We start from the raw sequence: 24715 nt of genomic DNA on the forward strand, positions 1-24715 counted from the left end.
TGCTGTACCAGTGCACGCTGCTGGTGCACGCTGGGTACTGTTGTCTCTGCTTGTGCACAAGAGCACCCGGTGTTGGTATCGGGTGTATCTGCGCAGCTGTCTCCTCCTGAAAGACTACCGCGTATCAAGCTCCACAGAGCTCTTTCAATCCGCTTTCTCCATCTTTTGCACCGTGTGCATGCTCCCCTCACCTCTTCCACCGTGTGCATGCTCCCCTCACCTCTTCCACCGTGTGCACGCTCTCCTCGCCTCTTCCACCGTGTGCACGCTCCCCTCGCCTCTTCCACCGTGTGCATGCTCCCCTCACCTCTTCCACCGTGTGCATGCTCCCCTCACCTCTTCCACCGTGTGCAACTGCATGCTCCCCTCACCTCTTCCACCGTGTGCATGCTCTCCTCACCTCTTCCACCGTGTGCATGCTCTCCTCGCCTCTTCCACCGTGTGCATGCTCCCCTCGCCTCTTCCATCGTGTGCATGCTCCCCTCGCCTCTTCCACCGTGTGCATGCTCTCCTCGCCTCTTCCACCGTGTGCATGCTCTCCTCACCTCTTCCACCGTGTGCACGCTCCTCGCCTTTAGTTGTGGGCGATAAATCAGTTTTTCTCCAGTACCTCAAAGTGCCACAAGAGGGCGGTGTGTCTCCATGCTGGCCGCAGACTGATGCCAGCCAGCCTTTTCTTGCTTCGTTTTCCCCAGCGCTGCTCCTGCTGTCTGAGTGATTCAGGGGGGACACCCCACCAATCCCAGGTTCAGGGAACCCTTCGGAGACGTCTTGGCATTTCCGCCCCACCATGAGGAAATGATCGGGAAACGGCAATAAGCTGGATTTCTGCGTATTCTCGGAGCCATGATTGGAACAAGCATTGTCAAAGTCAATAGGTAAAACCTTGGCAAGCCTGCGATTTTCTTAAATGCATTTATTTTTGAACACCAATGCACTCGACTTTAAAAGTGTAAAGTAATAATAACTACAAAATACCTTTGCCTAAAGCTGTGCTATTCATTTTTTTTAAAAATAACATGATCCATTGTCATAATGGAAAAAAAATCAAATCAAATGAAAGCAGAAAATGGCGTACAAGGCTAGGCCTTGGCCTTAAAATGGACTACTTTTTAGCGGATGTGTACACTTGCAAACTATACGTTGACATTCATAGTGCAGCGAGCCAATGGCTGAAGTGTCCTGAAGCTCTTCGGAGACTGGCAGCTAGGATTCTACACTTCCGGTTTCCGCCCTGATTCTAGACCCATTGGAACCACAGGCGGTTCTGCAGATATCACAGGTTGACGCCCAACCATAAACTGGAGAATTCCCATTGGGGAGTCGCGTCACCTGTGACTACAGAGGGTGCCCTGCGTCGTGTGGGTGCCCTCCAATACAGTAAGATTTTGACAGCGACTAATGGATTCTAAGATAAATCCCAAAAGGAAAAGGCACCTTTGGGAACTTGGCTGTTCCACAATTTCCATCACTCTCATTGCAATTCTACGAGCCAGTTGGATTCGTAATAGGACCTTGGATTCCAGGTGTCTGGAGCGCTCCTAACCAGACGCCGGATCACTGCAGTATCGCACCCCAGGAGCGCCAGGAGGATTTGGGACTTTGGTCTTTGGACTTTTTCTTGTATGGTGGCATTTTGGGCTTTACATTTTTGAAGTGGCCCTTTTTATTCTAACCCGAACCCTTTTTTAGGGGTGATCCCTCTTAGAATGAGAGTCCTCACCTGTCTAGCCTTGCCCACCTTTAAGACTCAGTTGACCCCCAGCTAGAGACCAGAGTGCTTCTGAAGTCATCCAAGTCCACAAGAACCAAGCAACCTAAGTGAACCCTGGCAGCAGGGTCAATGGCGCCTTGCGCTAAGAAGTTATAAAGGCACTTTGAGTCCTGCTTCTGCCCAGAATATGTCAGCATCTTCTGGTTTTTGTGTATCTTATTTTTAAGGATACTCTTCTTTCCTGCTGGAGCCTTTTCTAAAACAAACCAGTTGACGGGGGATGGATAGCCTTGGGTGTTATTTACTGTCCTACTGCATCTGACTTTCTCTTTCTCCCCTCCTGCCGCCTCTGCACCTTCCACGTCCTGGAGTAAGGCATGATTGCCCGCGCTCTGTACTCCGAGTATCAGTGCATAAATGCAGTACACTGCAAAGTAATCATTAACTGTCCTAACCCAGAAGAAGATACCTCGGTGTTCCTGGCCCAGTTCGAGTATTAGACGCGCTGACGCAGCGGGTTGATGGCAGCAGCAGATCTTCAAGGTTTATTTTTATTTATTTTATTTTAGAGGTTTTATACAGCGCGAACAAGATCCTTGCGGATATCGGAGCGCTTTACAATGAACAAGGATTATTTTAATAAATGAATAGCAAGACACAATATAGACAACAAGCATGGGATAAATAAAATAAAATAAAACACACAAAGAATCGTAAAAATACCAAAGCATGGGATCATAGTTGTTCCAAGAACATATAAAGCGAGTCTCGGATGAAAAGGTTCAGGGCCGGGAAGAGTGAGTATGTTTATGTCCCTCTTCCCAAAGGAAAGTTCTGGGCACTTTGGAAGTCTGGTGAGGTGGAGGGGGTAGGTGGTATGTGGAAGAGTGAAGCAGAAAGGTGTAGATGTGCTTTCCCTGCATAGATTCCTCTAGTACTTCACATCTGCACACACCTGGAGAGCTGGTTAATACATATCTTTTCTGGGGACTGCCATTTGATTGTAACCCCTAAGCTTAGGAGCTGTTTTGAAGAGAGGAGACATCTTTAACTTGCAACTTCAGTTTCAGGAAACACTGTCAACATTTTGTACTAGACCCTGTTAATGATTAGTCAGAATTTCTGATTTTTAAGAAGAAAGTGGAAATACTTTTCATTGCAGCAACTCCCTAGGACATTTCAGCAATGCTGCTACCATGTTGTAAAGTTCTGCATTTCACCTACCTGGATCTCATATTATATAAATATATAGCCCAAAATACGAAATGAAAACTGCCAGTTTCCAGAGAAACCCACACCAAGTGATTGTAGCACAAATCTGAACATGGACACACCCCTGTAAACAAATGTGGGCACTAGGAAGTGGATGTTGGGACTCGGACATGGTTTCTCTGATACTTAATCTGGCAATCTGACATGAGCACAGACACTGGAGCACAAACCTTCAGCAATGGACACATAAAGGTTTGAACTTGGAGGCTTGAATGCATACCATCATATACAGATCCGGACACGCATACTGTGACATTGAAATAAATCCTTTACATGAGCATGTATGCTGGGACACAAGGCTGGGTTTGGGTTACACACTGGCACATACACACTTGGGCGCGGTCACGCATACTGTGACATTGACATGCATACTGTGACATTGAAATAAATCCTTTACACGGGCATGTATGCTGGGATGCAAGGCTGGATTTGGGTTACACACTGGCACATACACACTTGGGTGCGGTCACGCATACTGTGACATTGACATGCATACTGTGACATTGAAATAAATCCTTTACATGAGCATGTATGCTGGGACACAAGGCTGGGTTTGGGTTACACACTGGCACATACACACTTGGGCGCGGTCACGCATACTGTGACATTGACATGCATACTGTGACATTGAAATAAATCCTTTACACGGGCATGTATGCTGGGACGCAAGGCTGGATTTGGGTTACACACTGGCACATACACACTTGGGCGCGGTCACCCATACTGTGACATTGACATGCATACTGTGACATTGAAATAAATCCTTTACATGAGCATGTATGCTGGGACACAAGGCTGGGTTTGGGTTACACACTGGCACATACACACTTGGGCGCGGTCACGCATACTGTGACATTGACATGCATACTGTGACATTGAAATAAATCCTTTACACGGGCATGTATGCTGGGACGCAAGGCTGGATTTGGGTTACACACTGGCACATACACACTTGGGCGCGGTCACCCATACTGTGACATTGACATGCATACTGTGACATTGAAATAAATCCTTTACACGGGCATGTATGCTGGGACACAAGGTTGGATTTGGGTTACACACTGGCACATACACACTTGGGCGCGGTCACGCATACTGTGACATTGACATGCATACTGTGACATTGAAATAAATCCTTTACACGGGCATGTATGCTGGGACGCAAGGCTGGATTTGGGTTACACACTGGCACATACACACTTGGGCGCGGTCACCCATACTGTGACATTGACATGCATACTGTGACATTGAAATAAATCCTTTACACGGGCATGTATGCTGGGACACAAGGTTGGATTTGGGTTACACACTGGCACATACACACTTGGGCGCGGTCACGCATACTGTGACATTGACATGCATACTGTGACATTGAAATAAATCCTTTACACGGGCATGTATGCTGGGACACAAGGTTGGATTTGGGTTACACACTGGCACATACACACTTGGGCGCGGTCACGCATACTGTGACATTGACATGCATACTGTGACATTGAAATAAATCCTTTCCACGGGCATGTATGCTGGGACGCAAGGCTGGATTTGGGTTACACACTGGCACATACACACTTGGGCGCGGTCACGCATACTGTGACATTGACACGCATACTGTGACATTGAAATAAATCCTTTACATGAGCATGTATGCTGGGACGCAAGGCTGGATTTGGGTTACACACTGGCACATACACACTTGGGCGCGGTCACGCATACTGTGACATTGACATGCATACTGTGACATTGAAATAAATCCTTTACACGGGCATGTATGCTGGGATACAAGGTTGGATTTGGGTTACACACTGGCACATACACACTTGGGCGCGGTCACGCATACTGTGACATTGACATGCATACTGTGACATTGAAATAAATCCTTTCCACGGGCATGTATGCTGGGACGCAAGGCTGGATTTGGGTTACACACTGGCACATACACACTTGGGCGCGGTCACGCATACTGTGACATTGACACGCATACTGTGACATTGAAATAAATCCTTTACATGAGCATGTATGCTGGGACGCAAGGCTGGATTTGGGTTACACACAGGCACATACACACTTGGGCGCGGTCACGCATACTGTGACATTGACATGCATACTGTGACATTGAAATAAATCCTTTACACGGGCATGTATGCTGGGATACAAGGTTGGATTTGGGTTACACACTGGCACATACACACTTGGGCGCGGTCACGCATACTGTGACATTGACATGCATACTGTGACATTGAAATAAATCCTTTACACGGGCATGTATGCTGGGACACAAGGTTGGATTTGGGTTACACACTGGCACATACACACTTGGGCGCGGTCACGCATACTGTGACATTGACCTGCATACTGTGACATTGAAATAAATCCTTTACACGGGCATGTATGCTGGGACACAAGGCTGGATTTGGGTTACACACTGGCACATACACACTTGGGCGCGGTCACGCATACTGTGACATTGACACGCATACTGTGACATTGAAATAAATCATTTACACGGGCATGTATGCTGGGATACAAGGTTGGATTTGGGTTACACACTGGCACATACACACTTGGGCGCGGTCACGCATACTGTGACATTGACATGCATACTGTGACATTGAAATAAATCCTTTACACGGGCATGTATGCTGGGACACAAGGCTGGATTTGGGTTACACACTGGCACATACACACTTGGGCGCGGTCACGCATACTGTGACATTGACACGCATACTGTGACATTGAAATAAATCCTTTACACGGGCATGTATGCTGGGACACAAGGCTGGATTTGGGTTACACACTGGCACATACACACTTGGGCGCGGTCACGCATACTGTGACATTGACACGCATACTGTGACATTGGACTAAATCCTTTACACTGGCATGTATGCTGGGACACAAGGTTGGATTTGGGTTACACACTGGCACATACACACTTGGGCGCGGTCACGCATACTGTGACATTGACATGCATACTGTGACATTGAAATAAATCCTTTACACGGGCATGTATGCTGGGACACAAGGTTGGATTTGGGTTACACACTGGCACATACACACTTGGGCGCGGTCACGCATACTGTGACATTGACATGCATACTGTGACATTGAAATAAATCCTTTACACGGGCATGTATGCTGGGACACAAGGTTGGATTTGGGTTACACACTGGCACATACACACTTGGGCGCGGTCACGCATACTGTGACATTGACATGCATACTGTGACATTGAAATAAATCCTTTACATGGGCATGTATGCTGGGACACAAGGCTGGGTTTGGGGTACACACTGGCACATACACACTTGGGCGTGGTCACGCATACTGTGACATTGACACGCATACTGTGACATTGACATGCATACTGTGACATTGAAATAAATCCTTTACATGGGCATGTATGCTGGGACACAAGGCTGGGTTTGGGTACACACTGGCACATAGACACCTGGGCGTGGGAATGGATGCTGACACGCAAGGACCTTCAGTTGGGAAGGGGGCACATTGGCACATTAACCTGCACGTTGGGGCACAGAGGCGTGGGATTTTGGGACTCACTGTAGATCTGTCTTGTGTGCATGCAGAGTGTCTGCCTAGCTGCAACATGATAATGTGATACAAGTTCTGAAGAAAGTGGATGCTGTGTGGATGACTCCAGTTAATAACTGCCCTCCTAGCACATAGTTATCATAGTCGACAAGAAGGCTATGGCATTTCATTCCATGATGTTTTACTGCTGGGGTAGAGCGTATGCTTTGATTTTAACGTCTAGATGTGGGATTTTTTAGGGGTTCGCCTGCTGATGCGCTTGCGCATAGCTGGCGAAGCTCTATAGTGGCTTATCCAGAGTTTAACCACTGGCGATTCCATGCAGTGCATGTGTGCTTTTTAGGTCATTGCGCAAGCGCAAGCCCTAAAAAGCGCGTGCACAATGCCACCAGCCGCCTGCCTGCCTCGCATTACCACATCAAAGGCAGCCCAGCCTCCCTCCCACAAGCTTCTCAGCGTGCGCTCTGCATTTCTCCTCCCAGCGCATTTCTCACCCCCTAATTATTCACGGCCGGCCGGCCGTACTTTCAGTTTCACGGCCGATAGGCCGTGTCTCCTTTTATGCTCTCTGATGCTGACACATCAGTTGCATCATCGCTTCTCATTGAATTTTTTTTTTAGCATGTTGTACAGTATCTAGCTCCTGTATGACGTGGTACATGTAACATGGCATTCTGGCAATGGTGGCAGCATTGCTTGTTTATTTAGCCTGTAGCTTTGCCGTCTCACACAAACACACACACAGCCTTTCCCTGTTTGCTTCCTGGCATCCCTGCTTCCGCCTGCTACTTAAAACAAGCATTTGCAATGCAATAGGTCTCGCAATTACGTGAGTTTGAGCTGTTGCCATTGTATGACAATGCTTTTTATTTTTGTTTTGGTTTTTCAAACATAAATAAAAGGCATGTTATTTACATCGGCAGTAGCTTAAACTCGCGTAAATGCGAGACCTATTGCATTGCAAATGCTTGTTTAACGGAGGTAGGGTTTTGGGCTGCAACACCGAGGGGCATATGTGGTCAAAACAGGGACGAAGGCTTTGGAAAGAAAAAAGTACTGGGTGGGTGTATAATAGCACTTTTTTGGATTATTGCATGGCAGGGTTGGGAGACAAAACACATGTTCGGGTTAGAGGGAGGGAAACAAAATGGACAGCCGGAAGGGTGGAAGGAGGGAGAACAACAAAAGGGACAGCAGGTAGGGGCAAACAACAACATGGACAGAGGATAGGGTAAGCAACAAGACAGACAGCGGGAGAAGGCAAGCAACAACACGGACAGCAGTGGGGGAAAGTAATACTGAGGGCGAACCAAAACGGAGGGCGGGTAGGTGGGGGCCCGAAGGAAAATGAAGGATGAGACAAAAGCGAAACTGCTGGTAAAAGACGTGCACTATAGTCGCCTGCTTAGGCAAAATGAAAAAAGTGGCGCCCAATTGACCGAGCTGTGGAAGGATACCAGTACTTGGGCATTGCTCCATCGGCGGGATAAACAGAAGCAGCAGTGAATGCGCCAACTTATGAAAAGAAAGTAAATGAGAGTGACATGAAGCCAACCTATGGTAAGCAATGGGGGTAAGTAAACAAAATGTCTTGCAAGCAACAGCGCCTTAGTGTCTCAGACGAGATCTAAAAAAAAGAGAGGAGAAAGAAAATATGTGTAACTATGTGGAAGCAGATGATGGATACCCCTTGGATTGTTAAATTAAAACAATTAAGTTTTATTTGGTTGAAATCTTTTTTTAGGAATGATGATTGGCCAGGCAGCAAATGGCAGATATCAGGACTTCAAAACAAATAAAACATGAATAATTATATTTAAAGGATCGAGAGTGGTGGGGGAATAACAGAGGTGTGGGTGCGGAGTGAACAGGGGGAGCAATGTAGGGTGAGTGGGACCAGTGAGAAATGGAGGCATGCGAATGTACTGACGCTGAACGAGCCGGCAGCAAACAGCAGCTGCCGGGCCCTAAACAAAAATGAAAATGAAAGCATTTCATTTAAATGGTCGTGAAGGTAGTCTGCAGTGGAGGAACGGGTTGTGGGCAGCTGAAGGAGAAGCAAAACGGCGAGGGCATTTGAAGAGGGAAGCAGCATATGAGAAAGCAAGAACGCACATGCATTCACAAAAAATGTGCTTAATGAAAAAATCGCGGGTCAGCTGACCGTAGCCCTCTTGCATACAAAAAACATTACCCAAAAGTTTCAGAGCGCTTTACAAAAGAAGCTGCTAATTAAATACAAGAGCGGCCGGGAAGCGGCCAGGAAACACAAGTACGGCCGGCCACATAATTAGGGGAGGAGAAGCCGCACAGCACACGCTGGGAGAAGCCCTTTGATGTGCTGTGCGGCCGCGATGCGCGCTCTGTGCTGGGGGAGGGCCATTAGGAACAGGAACAGATGGCCATGAAAGTGTATGGGCCAAATGCGCGTGCCTGTACGTGCACTCGAAGAAAACGCCACGGACAAAAGTGGTGGTTTGACTATCCGATGGAGCACATGAATTCTCCCCCATTTCCCATTGCTTCGCAATGGAAAAGGACGAGACCTAAAAAGCCTCTGTCTCTCACCCCCAAGTCTTCGCTGCACTTATTCACAACTGGCGGTGGAACTAGCCTTCCATCTCGGAGTCAGTTTTGTTAAGATACACTTTTTTCATCTCTTCACTTTGACCGCCCACTTTACTAAACGTTTAATACTGGAGGTGTCTGCATTTCACTTCCGTGCTCCAAATGCATCAGCGCACATTTACTTAAAAAAACATGCAGCCCCTCGCATCCGGAGTCTCTCTTCTGGGGCCCCTTCCTTCCAGCCCTCACAACATCCCCACACCACGTATACCTTATCTCCTTCATCGGGCCATACATTTTCACAGGCTGCCCATTTGCTTTGCTCTCACGTCCTCTCTCCCTCTGTCCGTGTGTTACAAATGCATGTTATTTAAAATGCAGAGTACATTTTCATTTTTAATTTACTCGAGCGGATTCCTCCAGCCCTTTTTATTTAAACCGACCCTCTCCATTTACCTTTTAAACTTTTTTTGCAACATTTTTTCTCTCATTCTAGAGTCCCCTCCTACTACTAGAGATACCCCTTTATTTTCATGTTTTTCTCTGCGTAATCTCTATTTTCATTCATGCTTGTTTTAATGGCCTACGCCCAGTGACTGCAACACTTTTAATGTTGGGCCAGGCTACATATTTTCCCAAGTTTACTGACAACATGCCTCTGTTTACAGTAGATGCTTGGCCACAGTTACTTCCAATACTTTGCACTGGCACTTCTTGGGTTGCCTTGTCCTACAGCTAAATTCGAACTGTTCTGAACTAGAGTCTCATAATTTTCACAATTATGCAGTAAAACGATCAAAGAGGTACTAACTTAATTTCGACATCATTATTGAAGTGCAGTTTATCTTGTCTTCCTCAGTACTTCGTACATCTCTCTAGAGATGTGGCCTAATGACCAGAGCTGCCATCTAAGTCACGTAAATACAAAACATGTTGCATTACAAATGCTATAGGTGTCACATTCACGAAAGTTATAACTATTGGCATTGTAAATGACAAAGCTATCAATTTAGCTATTTTAAAAACCAACACATAAATAAAATATTTGTCATTTACAAGACCAATAGCTCCAACTTTTCTAATGCGAGACCTATTGCATTTCCAATGCTTGTTTTTAACGGAAGGCTATTTTAAAATAAGTGGTATTTAATGCCACACAGAATTAATTTAGATTTATTTTTGTTTTAATGCATTTCAAGATGACTTGTACAGTGTTAAGGGAATTGTCGCGTCAACACAGGAAACATTTGCTCTTTACTTTATTCCCAGTGCAAGGCTCCGCTTTTGAATGTTGTCGCCCAAAAACAAAATTAGACCGTCCAGTAATGGGAAGAATTGAAATAATGCGAACTAGCCATTAGTTGTCATTAGATCAATTGTTTCAGTATTGACAGATTTTGACAGTAGCCTCTGTCGTGACCCACGGCCCTACGGCCCAGACTGCACTACCTACTATCTTTATTCCTAAAAAAATGTTCATGTTCGCTGCCACAAACAGATTCTCTTTTTTCCCCAGGAATAATCCTTAAATTGATTCCATGTTAATCCTTAATTTTTACTGATACTTTGGTTTTGTGAAGAGATCCTGTATTATTGAAGAAAACAGAAACTTCCTTTGAAAGTGAAAACCTCTGTAAGAACTTTACCCTTGAAAAAATGTGCACATTTTATAAGATAGGCGATTGTTAATGCAATTTCTTTCCTTTTGATTCTTGGAGAGAGACATCCTGGTGCGAGTGGAGCCTTCTTGAAGGGCTCGCTTTGTGTGCGTCTAAGGGTGGCGGCAGGACCCGTCAAGATTTATTCTCTTGTTTCAAGTTCCTCTCCTGACTTCTTACAGGGCAGCCTGACTTTCAGGGGAAACCATGCAGGGATGACCCTGGAGGTGCCTGGGGATGGAATCCTCCCCCACCACCGCAACCACCTGCATACCAGGTCCCAAGTCCAAGTCCGGCAGCGGCAGATCCGCAGAATATTGGAACCGCCTCCAAGAACCCGAATAAAGAGTGGACGGCCGCCCTCATGACGACAGGTAGTTCCATCTGCACTCCATGTTTCTTATTGAATGTTGGTTTTATATTGTGCTCGTTCGCCAGTGCTGACACTTTGCCACTGAAGTTATTGACCCCTGGCTGGTTAAGAATGGGGGTCTACGTATGGAAAAGAGGAAGGAGCTTGAAATGGTCTCTGTCTCTTAGTCTAGGTCAAAGATTATCCTTCAAGGTCGCTAGTCAACATGTAAAATCCCCGACGGAAAGAAGCATGGATGGAAAATGCAGACATTGTAGTTTTGAATTTCTTGTCAGGACTGACCATTTCCACAAGGGTCCTCCCTCAGTCCAACCCTTTCTGACATATATGTTGCCCTCCTGGCCAAACTGGTTGGGTCTTTTGACTTTCAGGTGTTGTCTTATCCAAATGATACACACATCTTCATTTCCTTAACTAATGATTTGCCTCGGACAGCTGACAAGTTTAAACTGCATGGTCAGTGTCAGCACCTGGAAGAAGGGAAATCATCTGAAATTAAATGCGATCAGACCGATCCTGGTTTTTGCAGCACAGCAGTCGGTGTGGTCGGAAATCTTTTGGCCTGGGATGTGTGGCCCATCCCCTGTAGCCTCAGCCAAAAATGTTAGAAGTCATTTTTGAAAATTCTCTCACTGTTGACTCATAGGTCAATAGGGCTGTAAGTTGTTGTTTTTATATCCTCAAAATCCTTAAAAGGTCTTTCCATTCATTCCGGCAGAGCTTGGATTGGCAATAGCTATTGCTCTAGTAACATTGCACCTTGGTTATTGCAATGCCTTCTATTTAAACATCAACACATTCTCGCTCAACAGACTGCAGATCTTTCAGAATGCGGCTGCTCTCCTGGTACTGAAGGTCCCCAAACATCCCTCAGTGAGGGGGGAATATATGTGCTCCTTTCACTGTCTTCCTGTTAGAAAGCGTGTGATTTTCAAGGCATTCTGCATGTTATTCCAGGCTGTACAAAGCAAACACAATAATGTAATAGGACCGAGAGCTGAAACTTGTCACACATTCACCCCCAGTCACAGACCTCGGTTAAATCTATCATCGTTCTTTAGCTCACTTCGCCACCTCAGTTCAGACCCAGCCATAGACAAATCAGTCTTGACCCTGCTCCTCATGGGAACGGTCCAGCCCAAACTGCCAAGCCAGGTCCTTCCTGGACCGTAAACAAGCTTCCTAGGACCGGTTTCGGGCTAACACCCCTCATCAGCCATGCTAGCTTGAATCCAGTGGCAAAGTGAGCAAGGGACCCACGTCCAGGCATACCCTGCCAATTTGGGGCGAACAAAGCAAGCACAGTAAGACGATGGACGGAGTGCTGAACCTTTTCAGACACTTACCCCTAGTCACTATAAGTTCTGGGTTAAGTCCATCACCGTTATTTAGCTCACTTCGCCACCCCAGCCTTTTCTCTTCCACAATGGCATGTTTTCTTTTCTCTTGAATTTAACGGATGCTTGTTTCTGTTGCTTTTTAGCACTTTGACGCCTTAGCAAAAGGCGCGTTATCAGCTTCTTTTCGTTTCATTCCGTCCATAGCAGAGCTGTACTTTGAGGAGTAGCCTTTCAGAAGTTTTTGCAAGACCCTCTGCCAAAGAACGATCTCCTCGCAGAAGAGCATATGGAACTGAGCAAAAGGTGCTTTTCCACCGTTGACACCCCTATACAGAAGCTTGCATATGGAGCAGACAATATTTTCTCTTTCAGTAGCTGAGAATACTAAGCGGTTCCAAAAAACAGCTAGATACATGGTCTCAAAGTGCTGTCAAGAAACCAAAGGAGGAGCTGATCTCTCACAGTTCACAACTTAGGACAAGAGTTTTGCGTAAGACTTCACTTTGAGAGAACTTTGAATTTCAAAACTAAAAGAAGCCTGGATTGCGAGATAATTGGGGCAGGTGACATAATATGCTGAATTTGGTGTGTTAAAAATCGATTCCACTTGTTATGCCTCATTTTCTTGTTAAACTCCGAATAGGAGGTGTTTACTACATGTGGTAAATTCCTCATCCTAAGGCAATGACATTTGCTACGTGTGGTAAATACTCCACCCTATTCTAAAAAACTTGTAATCGGGGCCCAAAACTCATGGCATTTCACTGCTATTCCAGTCTAAGGATGTGAAGTCGTCTTCACTACTCCTCCGGTCACCAACAACCCCCTAGGCAGTTCGGTCCCCCAAAAGTCCAGACTGATTGGAATCGTCGAAGCCAAAGTCTGCTTCCACTGACATTTAAACTTTTAACACCCATATTAGCTTTATTCAAAGAGACCTCTCTTTTAGCGCTTCAGGATTATGGAACTCGTAGCGCCATTAGATGCGACTAGCTCTGTTTGGATAATGCTTTGTCTACAACTGTAAACTTCAGCCACGTCATTTTTGCTAAGAACCACCCAGGGCAGGACTGGGGAACCAAAAGCAGTCCTGGTAAAAATGCTCAAACCAGCACTGCCCCCTTCGTCCCCTCGTGCACTGTTTCCATCTATCCATTCCCTGTCTCTCCTCTCCCCTTTTCTCTTTTGAAGCCCCCCTTGCCGGCTGCCGTTAATCTCAGGTAGCTGGGGAAAGTGACAGAGGCTTCTATGGCAGCCGTGGGCTTACAAAACCGGCCTCTAAGCGCCCCAGCTGACCGGGGGAATGGTGGAATAAAGGGCTGGTCCAGTCCAACCAGTCTGTTGAGCCAACCAAGTTTACGGTAATCTCTGAATGTGCGTCTATTTTCCCATTCCAGTGGACTTTCTGGCAGCCCATTATAATGAGCATTAGCATTGCAATTTATCGAAATAGCAAAAAGTATGTTTAACTCCAGTCAAGTCAGAATTAACTTTATTCGGCTAATTAAAGGCATAAAAATACAACAACAAAAAAAGAAACAAAAAAGCGGGACATTCTACAAACATTATAATACATAAATATATAGTCCATAGTCAGTTGAGATCCCACGGTTTTAACAGCCATAAACAGACATCTAGAATAAGTAAGTGAAAAATAAAACCATAAGACAATTGATAATCATCATAAAATCCTACTCAAGACAAAATCCATGGTCTGCAGCCCCCTTGGGGAACAACAAAATAAGATGCACACCATCATGTAATGTGACAGTTCATAGAAAATTAAAACACGCATCATAAAAGCCATAACAGAACATAGATGAGAAATCAATCACCGTAACATATTTAGACCTGAGAGTACAGAATACAATTTGCCCCACATACACTTGCAGTTAAAAGTAAGAAAAAATCATTTAAACAAGACTACAACATACAGAGAATAAGAATGTTTTTAAAATTTTTTTTTTAATTACATAGCATGATTAGGGACATTAACCGCAGGCTGACCTATTCCTATGTCTAATCGCCCAAAGTAGAAAACTGGCTACCCCAAAACAGACCATAGGTGACGCTAGCATTTGTAAGTAGACCAACGCCGGCCTAACCTGTACAAAATTGCAACTTCTAAACAAAGGAGGATAAACTTTCTGCGCAGTAGATTGTAATGAGCGCAGAAAAACATTATATGAAGTGTCTTGATCCGAGAAGTTGTCACACGGGCAAGGATTTAATGTGCCCTCTTTAAAGTAACATTTGGGAAAGGCAAGTAGCGAAGGAGCCATATTCAATCTAAATCTAATCAGGACAAAAAGATGGTACAGTTTATTCATATAGGATAGATATGGTTGCATATGTTGGCCCAAGCTCAATGTGACAAATCTTCTCACCATAAGTTTTCTCAGTTTGTTCTTAATCCTTTTCGTCTGTCTAGAAACTGCTGCTTGACGTCTCTAATGGCCAGTATATCCAATGCTATAGGGCTCAAGAATAAGTCCGGGCAGCCAAGAATTTCCATCTGGTCCTTAATGTATTTCATCCAAGGAATCTCTAACACCTTTTCTAGGGTAAGACAATCTCGGATGAACAGTAGATTTAAATTTGGGGTCGGTTGGGCCCAGATTCTCAGCCAGCCTAATAGAGGCGCAGCCGCAATCTGATCAGAAATAAAACCCGCTCCCAGTTCCTCATGTATATTAAAAATTGTGGTGGATGCGGGGACCGAGAGCAGTTTACGCATAAAAATATTCTCGGCCCCTTGAATTTCTCTCACATCTGTATAACCCCAAATATCACTGCCGTAAGTCGCCATGGAAATACACTTAGCATTATAAATCTTCATAAGTGCGGGGAGTGGTTTTGATCCTATTCTTTTTGCAAAGTCTAGGGTAGCCTCTGATGCTCTAACTAGCGCGTTCTTTTTATGCGTACGCTGCGTGCACCAAGAGCGCTGATCATCAAAAAGAACCCCTAGATAGGGAAAAGCGGGGACTTTTACTAACTCAACTCCCTTGCATATAATTTAGCCTTCGCTGCCCTCTTAGAGCCTATGGTCATGGCATGCGATTTTTTTGATTAGTGATTAAGTCCAACAACTCCATAAACTCTATAAAACGGTTTAAAAGCAGTTGCAGCCCCCTTGCAGTTCTGGCCAATAAGACCGCGTCATCGGCACACAGAAGCGCAGGAATCATTTTGGTACCGGCTCTAGGTATGTCTTTACAACAGGAAGCCAGAGAATCCCATGTATGTTTAACTCATTTTACCCACATCTCACCCTATTCAATTAGCAAATAATTATTTGCTTTAAAAAAAGATATATATATATATATATATATATATATATATATATATATATATATATATATATACACACTTGTTTGGACTTGAAGGTTGGGATTAATTTGTGACGTGTGGTAAAGTATCAAATCAGCAGCAATATTATTCCCACCATCGCATGTAATTTCCATTGTAGGATCCGACTCAGATACAAAATACACTGATGAGGGAATTATGTTACCACTGCTTTGCAAGAATTATACGTTGTCACCCACCTCTTAATCAGTCCCTTACTTGTCTATCTTGTTACCCGTAACAAATTGTTCTCGTTTATCCCTGCATCCTCCACCACCTCTTATGGAGTTGAGCTTGGCCTGTGTTTGTGTTTAAAATCAAGGTTACTTTAAGCAGGCTTTTCATTTGCCTTCACTGTGTACTATTAGATTTCAGTATTGAGAGAACTAATCTAGAGCATGTTAAGCTTCTATCCATTCTCATACACTACTAGCGAGTACCAAGCCGTTTCCATGGCGGCAGCGTGCCTGGGCTGCCTAGTGCGATACATCAGTTCAGAAGCTGAAACCTGTATGCCAGGTTCTCGCCATTGTTATGTTCATTGGATTTAATATGGTGCACGACTCACCCATAGGTATCTCAGCGCTGGGCCCGTTTAGTAAGTATCTGTAGTGAGATGAGATTGTGCACTTTGCTTGCATCATTGTAGATTTCGTAGGGCTCAGTATTGAGTATCCATTCCCACCAGATTCTCAGCTGGAGCAATATGCTGTATGTCCTCACCCTCTAGACTCTTCCCTCTGTGGACCCGAGCCCCTGGAGCTCTGTTGCAGGTAAATGCCAAGTCCATTTCTGTGGCCCCTGACATTGGGGACCTCTAGGACCCCCATTTCTGGACCTGATTGTCCCACTTTCTTGTCAATATTTGATCCCTATTAACTTTACATGCGTAATTTTAGAGACCACTGGCTTCCAAAGGATCCTACCTCATGCTCATCTCTCATAATCACATCCACACCCTGCCCTCTACCTTCACTACAGGCTTCAAAAGACATACTGGGAGCATACAGACAGCACAGAGGGCGTGTATACATATTGGAGCCCCACTTTCAGTGACATCTTAGCCTTAAACTTGGGGCAACAGTTTATGACCAAAAAAGAGGTGGTATTTAAAAAAATTCAAAACCACTCAGTAGTATGAAGAGGAGATAAATGGAAATGACATCACCTGACCTTTTGGCCCAATACTGATATCACCGGAGCCCCATCATAATAGGACCTTGATCAGAGGATATGACTTGTGGCTTGCGACCACCCAGCATCACGAGAAATTAGTGGTATGACGTAACTGTGCTTTAACCTCACCCCTGCATCCTGTCACAGATCTTCCTGAGCAGCGACAGAGTCCTGTCAGTTATTAGGTCCAGCGGCTACTGCAAGACTTGCATTTGAGAACACTGTGGGTTTTGGATGATGGTTGGTTCATTCTTGGTGCTCAGGGGCTGACTTTAGCATCTTCACAGGTTCAATCTGAGCTTCCCCAAAAGTGGTAGGATGATTTGAGACTAATCTGTAGGTTGCGACTTTCCCAAAGACCCAGATGTCTTCTACCTAAATAAGTAAACTTATCACACATGTCAGCAGTCCGATTAATAGTGACCATAAGGTGTCGGGATAACGGTGCCCTTAGTGTGTCAGGGTAATGATACTATTGGAGTGTTAGCCATTTTATCTTATTTATTATTAAGTTCTGTCCACTTAGCATTGACAGAAATGCCAGCTCTTCCATCCTTGACCCTCAGAAATGTATTTTTACTCCCCCAGAATGTACACTGAAACCCCTCCCTCTTCCGTTCAGCCCACCCTCCAACCTCCTGTGTTCCAGTGTCTCCGGGAGCTCTTGCAGCAGCGATGGCAGCACAAGCGGGGGCGTCAGCCACAACCCCAGCCAAGGACCTTCGCAGGTAGTCAAAATGATCTGAAAAGTCTTTGTTGTCCAGTGTCTCTGTTGGGCTGTACTCAAGGGGATCCTTACAAAATACCCACCTGGCTGAGTTGGAAGTCACAAAGCAGAGGTGTGACTCTGGGAGAAAAGGGTCACGAGATGAAATGTGTCGGTAGGCTGGAAGTTTGGGGTCACAAGATGAGATGTGCCAGAAGGATGGAAGATTGGGATCACAAGCGGAGATGTACCAAGGGCTGGAAATAGGGGGTCGTAAGATTAGATGTGCCGGTGTGCTGGAAGAATGGGGTCACAAGATGAAATGCGCTGGAGGGATGGAAAAAGGGGTCACTGTATTATTTATTTACTTTGTGCAACTGAAGCATTTCGATTGGAAATGTACATTCTCATAGATACTAGGGGGTTACATAAACCAGCGTGGATGAAGTTAGTATGGAGCTGAATGATGCCGTGTGTCATTCACAGCATAAACAAGCAACATGTTATCCATACATATACAAACTGCAATTACTTGCAGGTTTGAGTTACTATCAACCTTGCATTGTTGAAGACCGAGGCTGGTAACAGATGTTGGTTCAAGGTGACACAGGATAGGTTTATTTTTTTCTCTCCAATTTGAACTGCAAAGTGGAAATTGCTTTGATGACAACAGGAAGTAAGTTGGAGGTATATATAATAACATTTATAAGGTGCTCACCACCTTTGATTACTTTTCTTGATACTGCTATTCTGGAGGGTCTATAAAAGGTAAGCTTTTGAAGGGAAAAAAATGGGTGATTGAGATGGTGTAGAAAGGAGTTCGTCAGAAAAGGCTTCGTGTTTGAAAAGCCTCTGCCAATCCTGGATTTAAGATTAAGCAAGTTTACTGATAACGGGGCCTGAACGAATATGTATATAGGGAGAAATTGAGTGATTGAGTAAGTCGGCCCCTTATGATGGTGGCATCTGAAAATCCAAATATCTAATCTGATCTTTGACTGGGAGTCTGGTTCGTGTATGTTGCTGGCTGGGAGACAGGCATAATGTGACCTGCTTTGAAGGGATCTATGCCAAGATGCTGGTTGGCAGATTTTAGGTTGTGAGTGGTATTGTGTGGTGTTAAAATGGCTGGTGGAAAGTCTTCAATTAACAGCTTTGTAGACCAGTGTCCAAACATTCAGTAGAAAAATAAAGAGAGATTCCCCTGTGGCCTTATATTTACATATATGACATAGTTCAAACTGTAATTTTTTGTTGATAAAATCCCATTAGACACACAGATAACATAAAGAGCTATATTTCGTTAATTTCTTTTATTTCTTTACTTTTTTACACATAGGATACTTTCATTTTTTTATTTTTTGTTGAATATTTTCATTATATAAACATTTAATAAATACTGTACATAATTCAAGTATCAAAAGGGATACAAACAATACTTAAAGAAAAACCCTATTGTCCACACATACAATAGCAATCACTCTCTATTCATGCATACTCAATACTGTTACACACGCAACATACAATTCAACCAAACATATTCTGTGTTTGAGGTAGTCCAGATGGTTTAGAGGACTAAGTACGCCAGGTCTACGCGTTTCGGTGGGTTGTCACCACCTTCCTCAGGACCAACAGATTTTCTCCCTTTGATTCGTGTGGAGGCAGGGTTTCTGTAATAATAAATATAGATACATCTATCTTGTGGCCAAATGTTGGGATTTACAATCATTTGATAATATTATTGTACGCAATTGTCTATGTTTGCACAGCGTGCATTATCAGTCCACCAAGATCCCTCACCAAAAGTCAGGCACTACATATTAATTATATTTACATTAGCATGTTGGATAAGTATTTAAGATTCGCTAATGATCATATACACATGATTGCAAAATTGAGAGCGGAACATTTAAGGCAAAAGGTTTCTAGTTGTCATCCTTTATAGGAGAACTTTAATAAGCGATCTAGTAAGTCATGAAAATAATGCAACATTAAGGTGTTACCTATAATATCTAAGGAAAGATATTATTCAGGAATACAAGTGTTGCTTGAAGGCATCAATTCGGTCAATGGCTGGAGGATATTTAATATCCTAGAAAACATATATTATATAATTTCAAGGATTTGAATATTGCATATTGGGTACACACGGTCTCTTTATAGGTCATGTTAACTTTAATGGATTACCTGGTATCAAAAACATCAGAGGTGTCACTTTAAGGTCTACTTCTTTTGTTTTCTTTATTTTAATAATGTAAGGACGGGATCTTTGTCACCTAAAATGAGATGCAAGCACATGCTTGAGATATATGGTCCTAAATACAAGACCATTTGTGTACTGTCAAAATACGTTCTCATTTATACTAACCTCATCAGAAGTTCTTTAAGGATCATGGGGAGGTCGTAAAGGCGTTGTCGTATTTGTACATAAATGTCCTATGTCCTCACCGCAAGGCTGTAATATTTAAATAAAGAAGTCAGGCCCCTACGGAGATTGTTTTCGGTTGATTTATTACATATATGGACTGGTATACTAACCTGTCTCAGTGAAGCAGCCTTCCCTTTGTTTTTTTCTCTTTTTTCCTTCCCGTCCTATTCCTCTGGTTTGTCAACTAGGAAGTTAAAATAATACGATAGATTTTGAGGTGCATATATGAGAGATTCACTAACAATATTTCTCTAAATACAATGTCTATGCATTTAAGACGGGGTTGGTGTAGGTCATATCTCTTCTTTCCTGACCTCAACGAACTCATAAATTAACTACGTCTAATTAGGAACCCATTATCTAGTATTTAGGGACGCCCCATTTGATGATTTTTTATATCTAAGGTCGAGTCTCTAACTCCTGAAACCTCACACACTAATCAATGGTACACTGTCCCTTAGGTGAAATACTCCCCGTTTGGCTTTATTGGTATAAGACCAAGTTATCTACCCGTTGGGCTTAAGGCGAGTACTTACTTTAGAGTCCTTTTAGTCGTCCTGTCGAGAGTCGTCATGCTCCGCAACGTGCCAACACCTAGTATTATGGCATTGCGGAGAGGCTGCTTTTAAACCTCACCGGTTAATGCGAGTGTAACTCATGACCCGGAAGTATCTTACGGGTCACATGTTAGATCAGGTCCGTATATTACGTTGCTGTTTCTGCAGTATAAAGTACACTTGCATAGTTTGTGCAAGTCTTCTACAAAACATTACGATGTTAATTAGGGTCCGAATCTCATATTAGTTTAACCTGGGTCATCATGTAACCCGGAACTGAAAGGATGGCACACAACTGATAGGTTTTTTACTGCTTAGTTGGGCGCCATTTCTAAATGGAGTTTTAGCTCGACTCACTCAGTAATTACAAGGCAGATTCTACATTGTCGTCTTTTAAATATACTTTCTAGATCTACAAAGGTTCAATACTTGTGACACTGCGATATGCAGGTAGTATTGATTATTCCAGGAAGTTGTAGCACACAGATAATGTGTCTTTTACTGCATTATTGGGCGCCATTTCTAAATGGAGTTTTGAATCAACTCATTCAGTAATTACAAAGCAAATACTACCTTGTCGTCTTTTAGTTATACTTTCAGGATCTTAAAGGCTTCAATACTTGTACACTGCGATATGCAGGTCATATTGATTATTCCAGGAAAAGGTGCTACTTTTTCCTTTTTTCAATAGATCAGTCATACTTGAGCCACACAGCTGTTTTTATAGGTAGCAAAACAATTCAATTATCTGGTTACATATTAAGCAGATAGATAACCGCAGCATAAAGTATGTTTCGATTTGCTGCTGGGATGCGTAGAAAAATTGTAAGTTAACTTCTGATGCAAACACCGACAACCTAGGGATGGTTTAATATTAGTAGTATATCTCTCGGAATGTAACACTCAGATGGAGTCTATTATTGGATACAGCTAAGTTACATAAATAGTGCTAGGATTTTAATACAGGTATATTTACTAATGGTATATAACCAGGTGGATGTTAGTGCTAGGATTTTAATACAGGTATATTTACTAATGGTATATAACCAGGTGGATGTTAGTCACGAACTAACAGACAAAGGTGCTAATTGCAACTTAGACTGTATTCGTTACAAACCAAGCTATATTCTCATTTAATCCTTTACGTACACTATCAAATTGAAAGATCCAAAAGCATTCCCTTTTTCTCCGTGTATCTGCCATCATTTGTCCCAGTTTCTGGTGTACTTTTTCTATTATACACCACTTTAGATCTGTCTCTTTGTGATTTTTATCGATACAATGTTGAACCATCGGTGCTGTCGTTTTTCTTGTTCTTATAGCGGACTTATGTTCACTGAATCTTGTCCTAAATTCACGACCCGTTTCGCCAATGTAGGCAAAACCACAAGGACATAAGATCAAGTAGATAATATTGCTACTTCTACAGTTAGTGAGAGATTTTAGAGTTACACTTATGTTGTTGTAGCTGATCGTTTCTGTAGTGAGTGCAGCGTCACAAGCGTGACATGCCCCACATCTGTGGTTGCCCACAACAGGTCTAAGGCCTGTAATCGAGGTTTGAGTTCCATGATTTTTCGGATGATTCCTGGTGTGAACTAAACGGTCTCTCAAGTTTCTGTTGCGTCTATAGGCTATTAGTGGTTTTGAATATTCCGTGCCACCTTCTTCAGTATTTAGAATCCTCCAATTCTTATTTATCACATTCTTAATTTTGTAATTAAGAAATGAGTGATTGATTACACATGTGATCCTGTCCGAGGGTCTGCGTGTTGTTCCTCTTAATAGGGCATCTCTGTCAAAATATTTCGCTCTCTTATAAGCTTGTCTAATCAGTCTATGAGGGTAACCACGTTTAATCAATCTGTCTTTAAGTGCCTCTCCATGTACCTGATAGTCCGATAGGTTGGTGCAATTTCTGCGAATTCTCAAGAATTCTCCAAATGGTATTGAATCCTTTTGGCAGTGTGGGTGGTAACTCCCAAATTGGAGAATGGTGTTTTTTGCCGTAGGTTTCCTAAAAAGGCTTACCTCTAGTACACTGTTTTTGCCAACAATTTCGATGTCAAGAAATTCGACCTTTTCGTGGCTATAATTTGAGGTGAATTTAAGATTTGGGTCACTTGAGTTCAACCAAAGAATACATTCTTTAAGGTTGTTCTCTTCACCACGCCACACAAAAAAAATATAATCTATGAAACGTTTCCAGAAAAAAATATTTTCAAAAAATGGGGCTGCATCGTTAAAAATATTTTTTAATTCCCATTCCCCCATATATGTGTTGGCTACACTTGGAGCACAGGATGCCCCCATACTGGTCCCTTTGATTTGCTTAAAAAGGGTTCCTTCATAGTCAAAAAAGTTGTTGAGAAGGACCAGTTCCAAACATTGAAGAATAAAGCCATCCGGCCTATTGTCAGGATATCTTTCCAATAATTGGGCTACTGCCTGTAACGCTTGACACTGAGGGATGTTGGTGTACAAAGCCTCAATGTCAAGCGTTACAAGCAAGTCAATGGTGGAATTGAATTCGGTGCCCTCAATTTTGACAATCATGTCACCTGTGTCTTTAATAAAAGACAATAATCTATTGATGTTGGATGGATGCACAGCTCAAAAGTTATTTGATATTTGAACCAAATTTGGGGAGGGTTCTGGTGCACCAAAAGGGTGGCGTCGAGGGTCCCACGACGTCAATACAATGCTGAGATAGTGAGACTAGAACAATCTAGAATCATCCCCCGTGGGCACTCGTTAAATCGTCTTCTGAATGAGGAAGACTTCCAGTTTGAGGTTTTTCTCAAATGTTCATTTTATTTCATGATTGACATTTAAAGTCTTTTTTGATTATTTTTGCAAACAATTTGATAATATCAGGCAATGTCCATTTCAAAATCACCAATGCATTTCGGGCATTAGATTCATGCCCTTCATCAGGGAGACGACACTACAAAAGATATATGATGAGTGACTGTTAATATATGATTAAAAACGGGTAAACAAACAGTTAAAGCAACATGGTTAACTCATTAGCATTAGGCTAAAAATGTAATGTACTAGTCAGTTGTTAAATTGGTTGGACTTCGTTGTACCAAAGACAGGTTATTGCAACAGAAAACATTCAAATAAAGAACAGTGTGTCAGTGTCACTTACATGCCTTTCCAAATCAGAGGTTCGAAGTCTAGAAGGAAAGTAAAGGGACTGGTTTACTATTAGTGCGGTCTGCGCGGTCTAAAAGCGTTATTAGAGGGATGGTCAGTGAGAAAAACGTTGGGATAAGACTAACCTGAATAGTTAGATTCCGGGTGTAAATAATCCAGTGCTCACTTCGGTAAATGCGGCACGAAGAAGACGCGCTTCCCTATTCAAACAGAGAGTTATCTGGTCATGTGGGTAGTCACATGACAAAAAGGATAGAAAAAAGACTAAACGTAGTTGGGTGGTTCCACTCGCTAAAGCGAGGGTAGATATCCATCTGCAGCTAGATGCCCACTCCAAAAGGTAAAACAATTTAGCACGAACTCATGTTTACCAGTTGGCAATATAATCTGGAGTATGCTACGCAAAAAAAATAAAAAAATAAAAAAATGAAATTAAAATCAAAGGACTCGATCCACTGTGTGTTGCATGTGGGGAGTGTGAGGTTGAGAGATTAGTCTGTTGCGCCACCGTAGTGGTGGATGGTATCAACGAGTGTTAGACCTTAAGCCTAATGTTAGTTAGGGATGAGTGTGATGAGTGTCCTGTGTGAAATATACCAACGCAATAGGCACAATAAATGATCATAGGAGCAATTAATTACAGGTAACATGCAAGTTCAATTCTCTCATTCAAGCCCATTGGCTTCTGGGTTGACAGTTTCTGGATCCATTGATTTTCTCTGCGGAGTAGATGGCTGGAATTGTCACGACCTTCAATTTTAGGAACAGTTTCCAACACAATGAATTTGATCTGTGAAATGTTATGTTTCTCTTCCGTGAAGTGCAGTGATAAGGCTGATTTGATATTTTTTAGTCTGA

General features: G+C 43.2%; 1 protein-coding gene across 2 annotated transcripts in view; it reads left to right on the top strand.

The window, feature by feature from the left end:
- The window catches only part of IRAK1 (interleukin 1 receptor associated kinase 1), a 217993-nt gene that overhangs the window by 101856 nt on the left and 91422 nt on the right, over positions 1-24715 (top strand). For both annotated transcript variants that reach the window (XM_078664608.1, XM_078664609.1), the window contains exons 3-4: positions 10947-11138; positions 17593-17732. In XM_078664608.1, coding sequence (XP_078520734.1) covers positions 10947-11138; positions 17593-17732 — 332 coding nt within the window. The remainder of the gene's footprint in view (positions 1-10946; positions 11139-17592; positions 17733-24715) is intronic.

Source organism: Lissotriton helveticus, chromosome 10, assembly GCF_964261635.1.
Source record: "Lissotriton helveticus chromosome 10, aLisHel1.1, whole genome shotgun sequence".
Taxonomy (NCBI): domain Eukaryota; kingdom Metazoa; phylum Chordata; class Amphibia; order Caudata; family Salamandridae; genus Lissotriton; species Lissotriton helveticus.